Source organism: Bombina bombina, chromosome 5 (assembly GCF_027579735.1).
Source record: "Bombina bombina isolate aBomBom1 chromosome 5, aBomBom1.pri, whole genome shotgun sequence".
NCBI classification, from domain to species: domain Eukaryota; kingdom Metazoa; phylum Chordata; class Amphibia; order Anura; family Bombinatoridae; genus Bombina; species Bombina bombina.
This window is the reverse complement of record NC_069503.1, coordinates 1,163,199,344-1,163,216,341: the sequence shown is the minus strand read 5'-3', so window position 1 is coordinate 1,163,216,341 and position 16,998 is coordinate 1,163,199,344. Positions and strand designations below refer to the sequence as shown.

The window sequence follows — 16,998 nt, the reverse complement described above, 5'->3', positions numbered from 1 at the left end:
CATTACACAATGTGAGTAGTTCGTCGTTAACTATATTTTGCGCAATTATAAATCTTCCCTGGAGATCTTTTATCACCTTTTTAATCTGGAAGTCTAAATTTTTACTAAATAAAATTGCAACACCTCGGCTTGATTTTTTGTATGATGCAAATAATACTTCTTTCACCCACCCTCTCCTAAGTTTTTGGTGTCTATATCTAATAGGTGAGTCACTTGTAAAAATACCAAATCAGATATGCATGATTTTTTTAGAAATTTAAGAATAGATTTTCTTTTTATGGGCAAGTTAACCCCGCCCACATTCCATGACGTTATATTTATCATTTATAATCACTTTAAAGATAGTCCTCCTCATGTCCTTATGCCCTTCTAAGATAAGATTCAAGCTTCCTATCTAAAGTATCCTTAAAAGAAGGACTGTTTTCCATAGGAGAAGTTAGTGCTGCGGAATCTGTTGGCGCTCTACAAATACCTGATAATGATAATAATAATAGTAGTATGTTTGGCAAGAGTGGAAATAGCCCCATCAAACTTAGGGACTGTTTCCCAAAGTTCCAGATTAGCAACAGGCAAAGGATACAACTTCTTAAACCTAGAAGAAGGGTTAAAAGAGGTACCAGGTTTTGACCATTCTTTAGCAATCACATTAGAGATACAAACAATATATAACAACTTTTACTTAAAAGTGCCCAATCCCTAACTGAGAGTGTCTTTTGAGAACAAATAAAAAAAATGCTTACTGTGTAAGACACCCATCCACATATAGCAGACAGCCAAACCAGTACTGAAACATATCAGGAGATGTAATGGTACAAGAGTATTTTGTCGATCTATAACGAGAAGCAGCAGATGAATCCCTGCAACTGATTTACATAGAGACATATGAAAAGCTTTCCCATAGGCGAAAACATGGTATCATCAGGCAATACTCCCTTCACATCCCTCAGACAAACACTGCACTTAGAGAGGAACTGGGCTTCAATATGCTTAGAAGCGCCTTTCACTGAAGAATCAAGCACATCATAACATCATACTTCACCACCTCCTAAGGAGGCAAAGATTTTAAAACTAAAGTATGAGTGAGGTTGGCGGTGTATTTATAGGCATTTGAGGTTTGGTAAACGTTGCCCCCTCCTGGTAGGAATGTATATCCCAACAGTAACAAGCTTGTGGACTCTCGCCACCTATATGAAAGAAACATAATTATTATTCAAACATTTCCCCTACAAAGAAATTCATAAAGGTTGTGTAGGACTAGACCATTGGGATATACACAATGCATAGCAGACAGGATGCAGGTAGCTAGCAAGCAGGAGAAACCCCACCAATACCCTGCTTGCTCTTGCAGGATTGTGCTATATACAGTAGGTGAGGGCCACTGGCAGAAGACATCCTAAGAATCTGTCACAGTCCATGAATCCTCTGTAGTCCATGGCGAGTACTGAGCTAAAATGAATCAAGTAGGGAAAAGAAAACCTAAGGTTGGGGTTTGCATCTGGGAAGTGTTCCTAATTACTACAGTAGTCAGTGGTGAGTACTGAGCTATAATGAATCAAGTAGGGAGGAGAAAACCTAAGGTTGGGGTTTGCATCTGGGAAGTATTCCTACTTACTACAGTAGTCAGTGGTGAGTACTGAGCTATAATGAATCAAGTAGGGAGGAGAAAACCTAAGGTTGGGGTTTGCATCTGGGAAGTATTCCTACTTACTACAGTAGTCAGTGGTGAGTACTGAGCTATAATGAATCAAGTAGGGAGGGGAATATCTAAGGTTGGGGTTTCTGGGAAGTGTTCCTACTTACTACAGTAGTCAGTGGCGAGTACTGAGCTAAAATGGATCAAGTAGGGAGGGGAACATCTAAGGTTGGGGTTTCTGGGAAGTGTTCCTACTTACTAAAGTAGTCAGTGGTGAGTACTGAGCTATAATGGATCAAGTAGGGAGTAGAATATCTAAGGATGGGGTTTCTGGGAAGTGTTCCTAATTACTACAGTAGTCAGTGGTGAGTACTGAGCTATAATGAATCAAGTAGGGAGGAGAAAACCTAAGGTTGGGGTTTCTGGGAAGTGTTCCTACTTACTACAGTAGTCAGTGGTGAGTACTGAGCTATAATGGATCAAGTAGGGAGGGAAATATCTAAGGTTAGGGTTTGCATCTGGGAAGTGTTCCTACTTACTACAGTAGTCAGTTGCGAGTACTGAGCTATAATGGATCAAGTAGGGAGGGGAATATCTAAGAATGGGGTTTCTGGGAAGTGTTTCTACTTACTACAGTAGTCAGTGGTGAGTACTGAGCTATAATGGATCAAGTAGGGAGGGGAATATCTAAGGTTTGGGTTTGCATCTGGGAAGTGTTCCTACTTACTAGAGTAGTCAGTGGTAAGTACTGAGCTATAATGAATCAAGTATGGAGGGGAATATCTAAGGTTGGGGTTTCTGGGAAGTGTTCCTACTTACTATAGTAGTCAGTGGTGAGTACTGAGCTATAATGGATCAAGTAGGGAGGGTAACATCTAAGGTTGGGGTTTCTGGGAAGTGCTCCTACTTACTACAGTAGTCCGTGGTGAGTACTGAGCTATAATGGATCAAGTAGGGAGGGTAACATCTAAGGTTGGGGTTCTGGGAAGTGCTCCTACTTACTACAGTAGTCAGTGGTGAGTACTGAGCTATAATGGATCAAGTAGGGAGGAGAAAACCTAAGGTTGGGGTTTGCATCTGGGAAGAGTTCCTACTTACTACAGTAGTCAGTGGCGAGTACTGAGTTATAATGGATCAAGTAGGGAGGGGAATATCTAAGGTTGGGGTTTCTGGGAAGTGTTCCTACTTACTACAGTAGTCTGTGGGGAGTACTGAGCTATAATGGATCATGTAGGGAGGTGAACATCTAAGGTTGGGGTTTCTGGGAAGTGCTCCTACTTACTACAGTAGTCCGTGGGGAGTACTGAGCTATAATGGATCAAGTAGGGAGGTGAACATCTAAGGTTGGGGTTTCTGGGAAGTGCTCCTACTTACTACAGTAGTCCGTGAGGAGTACTGAGCTATAATGGATCATGTAGGGTGGTGAACATCTAAGGTTGGGGTTTCTGGGAAGTGTTCCTACTAAGCATATTGTAGATATAAATCACTAGAAACTTTTTGTACCTTTGACACCAAGCTCAGATGAGTATTTTTCCATGTCTTGTCGGTTCCTAAGTACTATGGATCGCCACAACTTACAGAGCGCTGTGCGGTTCCTGTGTGATTCAAGACACAGAGATACAACTTGTTAATGCTCTAAGAACGGCAAACAAACTATAGCAAACCACTTAAAGGAACAGTATACTGTAAAATTGTTTTTCTCTTAATGTGTTTCCAATTACTTTTTTTACCAGCTGCAGAATATAAAATGTATGAGATTTGCTTTTTTAAGGCTTATTTGTGTATATGAAGTAAATGATTTTGTGTTTTGAAGCCACAACCTAATAAAATGGGTTGAGCTTGTAGGTATAATCAGATCTCATTACTTTATCACATTGTGTACATATACATGTGTCTTTATCTTATATCTGTAGGTATAATCAGATCTCATTACTATATCACACTGTGTACATATACATGTGTCTTTAGCTTATATCTGTAGGTTTAATCAGATCTCATTACTGTATCACACTGTGTACATATACATGTGTCTGTATTTTATATCTGTAGGTATAATCAGATCTCATTACTTTATCACACTGTGTACATATACATGTGTCTGTATCTTATATCTGTAGGTATAATCAGATATCATTACTGTATCACACACTGTACATATACATGTGTCTTTATCTTATATCTGTAGGTATAATCAGATCTCATTACTGTATCACATTGTGTACATATACATGTCTCTGTATCTTATATCTGTAGGTATAATCAGATCTCATTACTGCATCACACTGTGTACATATACATGTGTCTGTATCTTATATCTGTAGGTATAATCAGATCTCATTACTGTATCACACACTGTACATATACATGTGTCTTTATGTTATATCTGTAGGTATAATCAGATCTCATTACTGTATCACACACTGTACATATACATGTGTCTTTATCTTATATCTGTAGGTATAATCAGATCTCATTACTTTATCACATTGTGTACATATACATGTGTCTGTATCTTATATCTGTAGGTATAATCAGATCTCATTACCGTATCACATTGTGTACATATACATGTGTCTGTATCTTATATCTGTAGGTATAATCAGATCTCATTACTGCATCACACTGTGTACATATACATGTGTCTGTATCTTATATCTGTAGGTATAATCAGATCTCATTACTGTATCACACTGTGTACATATACATGTGTCTGTATCTTATATCTGTAGGTATAATCAGATCTCATTACTGTATCACACACTGTACATATACATGTGTCTTTATCTTATATCTGTAGGTATAATCAGATCTCATTACTTTATCACATTGTGTACATATACATGTGTCTGTATCTTATATCTGTAGGTATAATCAGATCTCATTACTGCATCACATTGTGTACATATACATGTGTCTGTATCTTATATCTGTAGGTATAATCAGATCTCATTACTGTATCACATTGTGTATATATACATGTGTCTTTATCTTATATCTGTAGGTATAATCAGATCTCATTACTGTATCACACTGTGTACATATACATGTGTCTGTATCTTATATCTGTAGGTATAATCAGATCTCATTACTGTATCACACTGTGTACATATACATGTGTCTGTATCTTATATCTGTAGGTATAATCAGTTCTCATTACTGTATCACATTGTGTACATATACATGTGTCTGTATCTTATATCTGTAGGTATAATCAGTTCTCATTACTGTATCACATTGTGTACATATACATGTGTCTGTATTTTATATCTGTAGGTATAATCAGGTCTCATTACTGTATCACATTGTGTACATATACATGTGTCTGTATCTTATATCTGTAGGTATAATCAGTTCTCATTACTGTATCACATTGTGTACATATACATGTGTCTGTATCTTATATCTGTAGGTATAATCAGGTCTCATTACTGTATCACACTGTGTACATATACATGTGTCTTTATCTTATATCTGTAGGAATAATCAGATCTCATTACTTAATCACATTGTGTACATATACATGTGTCTGTATCTTATATCTAAAGGTGTAATCAGATCTCATTACTGTATCACACTGTGTACATATACATGTGTCTGTATCTTATATCTGTAGGTATAATCAGATCTCATTACTGTATCACATTGTGTACATATACATGTGTCTGTATCTTATATCTGTAGGTATAATCAGTTCTCATTACTGTATCACATTGTGTACATATACATGTGTCTATCTTATATCTGTAGGTATAATCAGATCTCATTACTGTATCACATTGTGTACATATACATGTGTCTGTATCTTATATCTGTAGGTATAATCAGATCTCATTACTGTATCACATTGTGTACATATACATGTGTCTGTATCTTATATCTGTAGGTATAATCAGATCTTATTACTGTATCACATTGTGTACATATACATGTGTCTGTATCTTATATCTGTAGGTATAATCAGATCTCATTACTGTATCACATTGTGTACATATACATGTGTCTGTATCTTATATCTGTAGGTATAATCAGATCTCATTACTGTATCACACTGTACATATACATGTGTCTTTATCTTATATCTGTAGGTATAATCAGATCTCATTACTGTATCACACTATGTACATATACAGGTGTCTGTATCTTATATCTGTAGGTATAATCAGATCTCATTACTGTATCACACTGTGTACATATACATGTGTCTGTATCTTATATCTGTAGGTATAATCAGATCTCATTACTGTATCACATTGTGTACATATACATGTGTCTGTATCTTATATCTGTAGGTATAATCAGATCTCATTACTTTATCACATTGTGTACCTATACATGTGTCTGTATCTTATATCTGTAGGTATAATCAGATCTCATTACTTTATCACACTGTGTACATATACATGTGTCTTTATCTTATATCTGTAGGTATAATCAGATCTCATTACTGTATCACACTGTGTACATATACATGTGTCTGTATATTATATCTGTAGGTATAATCAGATATCATTACTGTATCACACTGTGTACATATACATGTGTCTGTATCTTATATCTGTAGGTATAATCAGATCTCATTACTGTATCACATTGTGTACATATACATGTGTCTGTATCTTATATCTGTAGGTATAATCAGATCTCATTACTGTATCACACTGTGTACATATACATGTGTCTTTATCTTATATCTGTAGGTATAATCAGATGTCATTACTGTATCACATTGTGTACATATACATGTGTCTTTATCTTATATCTGTAGGTATAATCAGATCTCATTACTGTATACATTGTGTACATATACATGTGTCTGTATCTTATATCTGTAGGTATAATCAGTTCTCATTACTGTATCACATTGTGTACATATACATGTGTCTGTATCTTATATCTGTAGGTATAATCAGTTCTCATTACTGTATCACATTGTGTACATATACATGTGTCTGTATCTTAACATCAGCCATAATTCTTATAAATACTATGAGCTTACTCAGTTTATCAGTCTTGACAAAGGCCAGAGGTATATGGCCGAAACGCGTCGACAGATCTGAGTAAGCATAATACTGATATATCTATTGTACAGATTGCATATATTAGAGTATTGTTTTCTTTTTTTCAGGATTTTTTCTTTTTGCATAATCTTATTTTTTCAAAACATGGCATCAACACTGAACCACTGATTGATTGATTTGCACTGACATCACCAACATCACTTTGGACTTCAAAACTGACACTATTTTTTTTATCTTTTTTCACCTTTTTTCATTTTTTTATAACATTTTTTTTTAACATTTTTTTGGAGGGATTTTATCATCTTTTTATCATCATTTTTTCATCACAGAGTGAACACACATTTTTTCTACCACTTTTTTCTAAATTGTTGTATTGGACACAGATCACACCCAAATCTTGCCACTTATTGGATTACAATTAACCCTACACTACCTACCAGGAGTATTTTATACTTACCGGACTCAACCAAGGTGTTAATCACTAAACAGATACTCAGCATAAAAGGCTATAACATCAGCCACTGAATTTATCAGTATTTACAATTGCTTTTATTATTGTATTGTATTATTTTTTATTATTGTATTGTATTGTTTTTTTACCTAACACTGTAATTTGCTACCATTTGTAACATGGATCCATGAACAACTATCAGTGTATATTGTTCTTTTTTATTATTATAATTACTGTATGGAATAAATAAATTTGTAATTTTAACTTTACATTCTATCAGCTAATTTTAGCCTATTTTAGCATTCCCCACCCTACCCTCAGCCTTCTTTTGGCGCTCACCTCTATCTTACATATATCTTTTATACATTGGGCACGCTAGGGTACCCATCGAGGAGAGCTAGAGGCATCCCCCACCCCCCTTCCCCATCTGTTCCTTTGCGCAGGATATACACCACCTTTATTCAATCTGTATCTTATATCTGTAGGTATAATCATATCTCATTACTGTATCACATTGTGTACATATACATGTGTCTGTATCTTATATCTGTAGGTATAATCAGATCTCATTACTTTATAACATTGTGTACATATACATGTGTCTGTATCATATATCTGTAGGTATAATCAGATCTCATTACTATATCACATTGTGTACATATACATGTGTCTTTATCTTATATCTGTAGGTATAATCAGATCTCATTACTGTATCACATTGTGTACATATACGTGTCTGTATCTTATATCTGTAGGTATAATCAGATCTCATTACTGTATCACACTGTGTACATATACATGTGTCTGTATCTTATATCTGTAGGTATAATCAGATCTCATTACTGTATCACACTGTGTACATATACATGCTTATTTATCTTATATCTGTAGGTATAATCAGATCTCATTACTGTATCACACTGTGTACATATACATGTGTCTTTATCTTATATCTGTAGGTATAATCAGATCTCATTACTGTATCACACTGTGTACATATACATGTCTTTATCTTATATCTGATTACTGTATCACACTGTGTGCATATACATGTGTCTGTATCTTATGTCTGTAGGTATAGTCAGATCTCATTACTGTATCACACTGTGTACATATACATGTGTCTGTATCTTATATCTGTAGGTATAATCAGATCTCATTACTGTATCACATTGTGTACATATACATGTGTCTTTATCTTATATCTGTAGGTATAATCAGATCTCATTACTGTATCACATTGTGTACATATACATGTGTCTGTATCTTATATCTGTAGGTATAATCAGATCTCATTACTGTATCACACTGTGTAGATATACATGTGTCTGTATCTTATATCTGTAGGTATAATCAGATCTCATTACTTTATCACATTGTGTAGATATACATGTGTCTGTATCTTATATCTGTAGGTATAATCAGATCTCATTACGGTATCATATTGTGTACATATACATGTGTCTGTATCTTATATCTGTAGGTATAATCAGATCTCATTACTGTATCACACTGTGTACATATACATGTGTCTGTATCTTATATCTGTAGGTATAATCAGATCTCATTACTGTATCACATTGTGTACATATACATGTGTCTGTATCTTATATCTGTAGGTATAATCAGATCTCATTACTGTATCACACTGTGTACATATACATGTGTCTGTATATTATATATGTAGGTATAATCAGATCTCATTACTGTATCACACTGTGTACATATACATGTGTCTGTATATTATATATGTAGGTATAATCAGATCTCATTACTGTATCACACTGTGTACATATACATGTGTCTGTATCTTATATCTGTAGGTATAATCAGATCTCATTACTTTATCACACTGTGTACATATACATGTGTCTGTATATTATATATGTAGGTATAATCAGATCTCATTACTGTATCACACTGTACATATACATGTGTCTGTATCTTATATCTGTAGGTATAATCAGATCTCATTACTGTATCACACTGTACATATACATGTGTCTGTATCTTATATCTGTAGGTATAATCAGATCTCATTACTGTATCACATTGTGTACATATACATGTGTCTATCTTATATCTGTAGGTATAATCAGATCTCATTACTGTATAACATTGTGTACATATACATGTGTCTGTATCTTATATCTGTAGGTATAATCAGTTCTCATTACTGTATCACACTGTGTACATATACATGTGTCTGTATCTTATATCTGTAGGTATAATCAGATCTCATTACTGTATCACATTGTGTACATATACATGTGTCTGTATCTTATATCTGTAGGTATAATCAGTTCTCATTACTGTATCACACTGTGTACATATACATGTGTCTGTATCTTATATCTGTAGGTATAATCAGATCTCATTACTGTATAACATTGTGTACATATACATGTGTCTTTATCTTATATCTGTAGGTATAATCAGATCTCATTACTGTATCACATTGTGTACATATACATGTGTCTGTATCTTATATCTGTAGGTATAATCAGATCTCATTACTTTATCACACTGTGTACATATACATGTGTCTGTATCTTATATCTGTAGGTATAATCAGATCTCATTACTGTATCACACTGTGCACATATACATGTGTCTGTATCTTATATCTGTAGGTATAATCAGATCTCATTACTGTATCACATTGTGTATATATACATGTGTCTGTATCTTATATCTGTAGGTATAATCAGTTCTCATTACTGTATCACACTGTGTACATATACATGTGTCTGTATCTTATATCTGTAGGTATAATCAGATCTCATAACTGTATCACATTGTGTACATATACATGTGTCTGTATCTTATATCTGTAGGTATAATCAGATCTCATTACTGTATCACACTGTGTACATATACATGTGTCTGTATCTTATATCTGTAGGTATAATCAGATCTCATTACTGTATCACACTGTACATATACATGTGTCTGTATCTAATATCTGTAGGTATAATCAGTTCTCATTACTGTATCACACTGTGTACATATACATGTGTCTGTATCTTATATCTGTAGGTATAATCAGATCTCATTACTGTATCACATTGTGTACATATACATGTGTCTTTATCTTATATCTGTAGATATAATCAGATCTCATTACTGTATCACATTGTGTACATATACATGTGTCTGTATCTTATATCTGTAGGTATAATCAGATCTCATTACTGTATCACATTGTGTACATATACATGTGTCTGTATCTTATATCTGTAGGTATAATCAGATCTCATTACTGTATCACATTGTGTACATATACATGTGTCTGTATCTTATATCTGTAGGTATAATCAGATCTCATTACTGTATAACATTGTGTACATATACATGTGTCTGTATCTTATATCTGTAGGTATAATCAGATCTCATTACTGTATCACACTGTACATATACATGTGTCTGTATCTTATATCTGTAGGTATAATCAGATCTCATTACTGTATCACACTGTGTACATATACATGTGTCTTTATCTTATATCTGTAGGTATAATCAGATCTCATTACTGTATCACACTGTGTACATATACATGTGTCTGTATCTTATATCTGTAGGTATAATCAGATCTCATTACTGTATCACACTGTGTACATATACATGTGTCTGTATCTTATATCTGTAGGTATAATCAGATCTCATTACTTTATCACATTGTGTACATATACATGTGTCTTTATCTTATATCTGTAGGTATAATCAGATCTCATTACTGTATCACACTGTGTACATATACATGTGTCTTTATCTATATCTGTAGGTATAATCAGATCTCATTACTGTATCACATTGTGTACATATACATGTGTCTTTATCTTATATCTGTAGGTATAATCAGATCTCATTACTGTATCACACTGTGTACATATACATGTGTCTGTATCTTATATCTGTAGGTGTAATCAGATCTCATTACTGTATCACACTGTGTACATATACATGTGTCTGTATCTTATATCTGTAGGTATAATCAGATCTCATTACTTTATCACACTGTGTACATATACATGTGTCTGTATCTTATATCTGTAGGTATAATCAGATCTCATTACTGTATCACACTGTGTACATATACATGTGTCTGTATCTTATATCTGTAGGTATAATCAGATCTCATTACTGTATCACACTGTGTACATATACATGTGTCTGTATCTTATATCTGTAGGTATAATCAGATCTCTATATCTGTAGGTATAATCAGATCTCATTACTGTATCACACTGTGTACATATACATGTGTCTGTATCTTATATCTGTAGGTATAATCAGATCTCATTACTTTATCACATTGTGTACATATACATGTGTCTTTATATTATATCTGTAGGTATAATCAGATCTCATTACTGTATCACACTGTGTACATATACATGTGTCTTTATCTCATATCTGTAGGTATAATCAGATCTCATTACTGTATCACATTGTGTACATATACATGTGTCTGTATCTTATATCTGTAGGTATAATCAGATCTCATTACTGTATCACACTGTGTACATATACATGTGTCTGTATCTTATATCTGTAGGTGTAATCAGATCTCATTACTGTATCACACTGTGTACATATACATGTGTCTGTATCTTATATCTGTAGGTATAATCAGATCTCATTACTTTATCACATTGTGTACATATACATGTGTCTGTATCTTATATCTGTAGGTATAATCAGATCTCATTACTGTATCACACTGTGTACATATACATGTGTCTGTATCTTATATCTGTAGGTATAATCAGATCTCATTACTGTATCACACACTGTACATATACATGTGTCTGTATCTTATATCTGTAGGTATAATCAGATCTCATTACCATATCACATTGTGTACATATACATGTGTCTGTATCTTATATCTGTAGGTATAATCAGATCTCATTACTGTATCACACTGTGTACATATACATGTGTCTGTATCTTATATCTGTAGGTATAATCAGATCTCATTACTGTATCACATTGTGTACCTATACATGTGTCTGTATCTTATATCTGTAGGTATAATCAGATGTCATTACTGTATCACACTGTGTACATATACATGTCTTTATCTTATATCTGTAGGTATAATCAGATCTCATTACTGTATCACATTGTGTACATATACATGTGTCTTTATCTTATATCTGTAGGTATAATCAGATCTCATTACTTTATCACATTGTGTACATATACATGTGTCTGTATCTTATATCTGTAGGTATAATCAGATCTCATTACTGTATCACACTGTGTACATATACATGTGTCTTTATCTTATATCTGTAGGTATAATCAGATCTCATTATTGTATCACATTGTACATATACATGTGTCTGTATCTTATATCTGTAGGTATAATCAGATCTCATTACTTTATCACACTGTGTACATATACATGTGTCTGTATCTTATATCTGTAGGTATAATCAGATCTCATTACTGTATCACACTGTGTACATATACATGTGTCTGTATCTTATATCTGTAGGTATAATCAGATCTCATTACTGTATCACACTGTGTACATATACATGTGTATTTATCTTATCTCTGTACGTATAATCAGATCTCATTACTGTATCACACTGTGTACATATACATGTGTCTATATCTTATATCTGTAGGTATAATCAGATCTCATTACTGTATCACATTGTGTACATATACATGTGTCTGTATCTTATATCTGTAGGTATAATCAGATCTCATTACTGTATCACATTGTGTACATATACATGTGTCTTTATCTTATATCTGTAGGTATAATCAGATCTCATTACTGTATCACACTGTGTACATATACATGTGTCTGTATCTTATATCTGTAGGTATAATCAGATCTCATTACTGTATCACACTGTGTACATATACATGTGACTGTATCTTATATCTGTAGGTATAACCAGATCTCATTACTTTATCACACTGTGTACATATACATGTGTCTGTATCTTATATCTGTAGGTATAATCAGATCTCATTACTGTATCACACTGTGTACATATACATGTGTCTTTATCTTATATCTGTAGGTATAATCAGATCTCATTACTGTATCACATTGTGTATGTGGCAAACCTAGCCACTTCTGGACTATAACATAAGAAAGGTTGTCTATAGGCTGTATATTGTGCTATGTAGATGTGACAGACCCTTCTGTCAGCACTGAAAGAGTTAACTGTGTTCAGCTTTAGCCTCAGCTATTGTGCACTGTCATTAATGTTATTGATACCCAGTCCATTGTTTAATCAACCTCAGAGAGCAGACCCTAGATGATAAGGAAAGCCAAGTGTGTGTCTGTGTTTAAATTGTTATCAGCTTGAGCAAGGTATTCTATTGTATCATGTAAAAGGGCGTGTTCCCTCCATCTAATGTACAACATTCTTTCAACCCCCCTTCTGGGGGGGGTCAGACCTGCATAAATACTGGGCATATGAGCCTTAATAAAATTCATTCTGTTTAAACCTGAAAACTGGCTGGGTTGTGAATTGCTGATTCCCTATGCAGGACATTGTTCCCTGGTGTTAACCCTTGGTATCCGGTTGGTACCGTTACAATTGGTGGCAAGCGACGGAATGAACCTTATCGCCCAGAAGAGCAACTACACAAGCCAGTAACCTCAGGAAGAGGGGGATTACTACAATACTGACTAAGATGGAAGGAGTACCAGGGACCGAAGTGAATGGAGATGGATTATTCTAAGCTAAAGAGACAAACGTAAAAGGAACTGCTAGAAGCCAGGGGAAAGATAGGCAGCAGCAAACCCAAGGCTATATTAATTGCTGAGCTGATGGAGGGAGACAGAGCTCGCAGCGCTACGCCTCCAGCAGCCATGGAGGAGACCCTATACCAGAGGGAAATGAGGACCAGGCTGGAATTTTTACCCCAACCTGTACCACGGGATATGCTATCCGTGGTAATGGCAGATGTGCAGGAGTACGTGATGGCACACAGTCCGCGGAATGCATCCTCCCGAGCAGAATCCATTTTGGACGCACTCAGCAACCCAGTAAGACCCAAAATCCCATACCATGCATTTAAAATGTTTTGTGAGGAGAAGGATGAGATTGATGGGTATTTACAGGATTTTGAGAGACTGTGCGAGTTACATGATTTGGAGCAGTCCGTATGGGTGCCGGTGCTAGCAGGCAAGCTAGCCGGTAGGGCAGCGGAAGCGTATCGCGCTGTACCCAGGGAGGACAGCAAGGATTACGCTAAAGTGAAGAGAGCGATCTTGGAAAGATATGCCATTACCTCAGAGGCATACCGGCGCAAGTTTAGAGGCCTGCGCAAGCCAGAAAGAGATTCCCATGCAGAGTGGGCCCACAAGCTGGATCAAGCATCTCAGGGGTGGATACAGGCCAGCCAAGCTACCACCATGGAAGAATTGCGACAACTGATGCTGTTGGAGCAATTCTTTAACGACTTGTCCCCAGAAGCCCAAGAATGGGTGAGAGATCGAAAACCCCTCACCTTAACCGAAGCAGCCAGATTAGCAGACCAGCATTTTGATGCCAGGAGGCACCATGGACTACAGCCTAACAACGGACGGGCTAATATACAATGCCACACCTGCAAGCAGTGGGGACATATGGCACGTGAGTGCACCCAAAATCGGAGCAGACAAGCTTGGAACCAGGTCAGACAGAACCTGGCCCCAAGGGCGGCTGCTCACCATTACCAAACGGAGCCAGCCGCTCATGAGGTGTTGAGCACCCAAGCCGAGGAACCCCTGGGAATTCTGCATGAGGTGATGTCGGTCCAGGGACTTCGGGATTCGGGAGCTACTTTAACCCTGATAGCTCCCCATTTGGTGCCGGATACAGCACCCACTGGCGGATCCGTGGCAGTACGAGGGGCAGGGGGAGCAGTATACCGATTGCCCACTGCTAGAGTGGAGTACAGACCCCCAGTCACCCCAGCAGCTGCCAGTTACCAACCCCCGGCGCACCGCTATACCACACGGCCTCCGGCCACGAACTACCCTCAGAGAGCCCGGTTCAATTCGCGGGGCTACTCACAACCTATTCGGTGCTTTGGATGTAAGCAACTAGGGCACAAAAGACCAGAGTGTCCCCTAAACGCAGCGAATCAAGCACAGTCCTGGAGAAGACCCGCTGGCGGAATCCCACATAATCCTCAGCCTGTGGCCCGCTACGTAGAGGCGCCAGAATGCTGGGGCAGCCTACATGAAGCAGACCCCGTGCAAGCTGCCCACCGGAATAACCGGCAACGGGTTAAAGTGAATGGGAAGGAGGTCAGTTGTCTACGGGATACTGGTGCTACCATGACCTTGCTTCAAGAGAACTTGGTGCCTGAGAAACAGCACACTGGAGACACTGTGGCTGTGAGGGTAGCAGGGGGCACTGTGTTCCGCCTACCTGTTGCCAGGGTACATTTGGATTGGGGAGTGGGCGCTAGACTTGTGAATGTGGGGGTCAAGAAGGACTTACCTGCTGATGTTCTCCTTGGAAATGACTTGGCCCCCCTTGTTTCTGCCTATGCTCCCATGGATCCCGCTGATGTTAACCCTGTGACTACCCAAGCCCAGTCCCTCCGGGAAGAGACGCTTCCATGTTTGGGGTGGGGGCAGTACTGAGCCAAGTTGGAGCAGATGGCGGAGAACACCCCGTAGCTTACTTGAGCCGAAAGTTGTTGCCCCGGACATCCCCAAGCCGATCCGTTGGGATCAGACTGTGTATGCCGGCTTGGTTCTGGGGGAGCATTGTGGCAAACCTAGCCACTTCTGGACTATAACATAAGAAAGGTTGTCTATAGGCTGTATATTGTGCTATGTAGATGTGACAGACCCTTCTGTCAGCACTGAAAGAGTTAACTGTGTTCAGCTTTAGCCTCAGCTATTGTGCACTGTCATTAATGTTATTGATACCCAGTCCATTGTTTAATCAACCTCAGAGAGCAGACCCTAGATGATAAGGAAAGCCAAGTGTGTGTCTGTGTTTAAATTGTTATCAGCTTGAGCAAGGTATTCTATTGTATCATGTAAAAGGGCGTGTTCCCTCCATCTAATGTACAACATTCTTTCAACCCCCCTTCTGGGGGGGGTCAGACCTGCATAAATACTGGGCATATGAGCCTTAATAAAATTCATTCTGTTTAAACCTGAAAACTGGCTGGGTTGTGAATTGCTGATTCCCTATGCAGGACATTGTTCCCTGGTGTTAACCCTTGGTATCCGGTTGGTACCGTTACAGTGTACATATACATGTGTCTGTATCTTATATCTGTAGGTATAATCAGATCTCATTACTGTATCACATTGTGTACATATACATGTGTCTGTATCTTATACCTGTAGGAATAATCAGATCTCATTACTGTATCACACTGTGTACATATACATGTGTCTGTATCTTATATCTGTAGGTATAGTCAGATCTCATTACTGTATCACATTGTGTACATATACATGTGTCTTTATATTATATCTGTAGGTATAATCAGATATCATTACTTTATCACACTGTGTACATATACATGTGTCTTTATCTTATATCTGTAGGTATAATCAGATCTCATTACTGTATCACATTGTGTACATATACATGTGTCTGTATCTTATATCTGTAGGTATAATCAGATCTCATTACTGTATCACACACTGTACATATACATGTGTCTGTATCTTATATCTGTAGGTATAATCAGATCTCATTACTGTATCACACTGTGTACATATACATGTGTATTTATCTTATATCTGTACGTATAATCAGATCTCATTACTGTATCACACTGTGTACATATACATGTGTCTATATCTTATATCTGTAGGTATAATCAGATCTCATTACTGTATCACATTGTGTACATATACATGTGTCTGTATCTTATATCTGTAGGTATAATCAGATCTC

At 36.7% G+C, this 16,998-nt stretch overlaps 1 protein-coding gene across 1 annotated transcript in view; it reads right to left on the bottom strand.

Annotated features, from left to right (window-relative positions):
- The window catches only part of ADCK5 (aarF domain containing kinase 5), a 380,223-nt gene that overhangs the window by 105,219 nt on the left and 258,006 nt on the right, over positions 1-16,998 (bottom strand). The window contains exon 12 of the mRNA XM_053715989.1: positions 3,137-3,228. Within this exon, the coding sequence (XP_053571964.1) occupies positions 3,137-3,228 (92 nt within the window). The remainder of the gene's footprint in view (positions 1-3,136; positions 3,229-16,998) is intronic.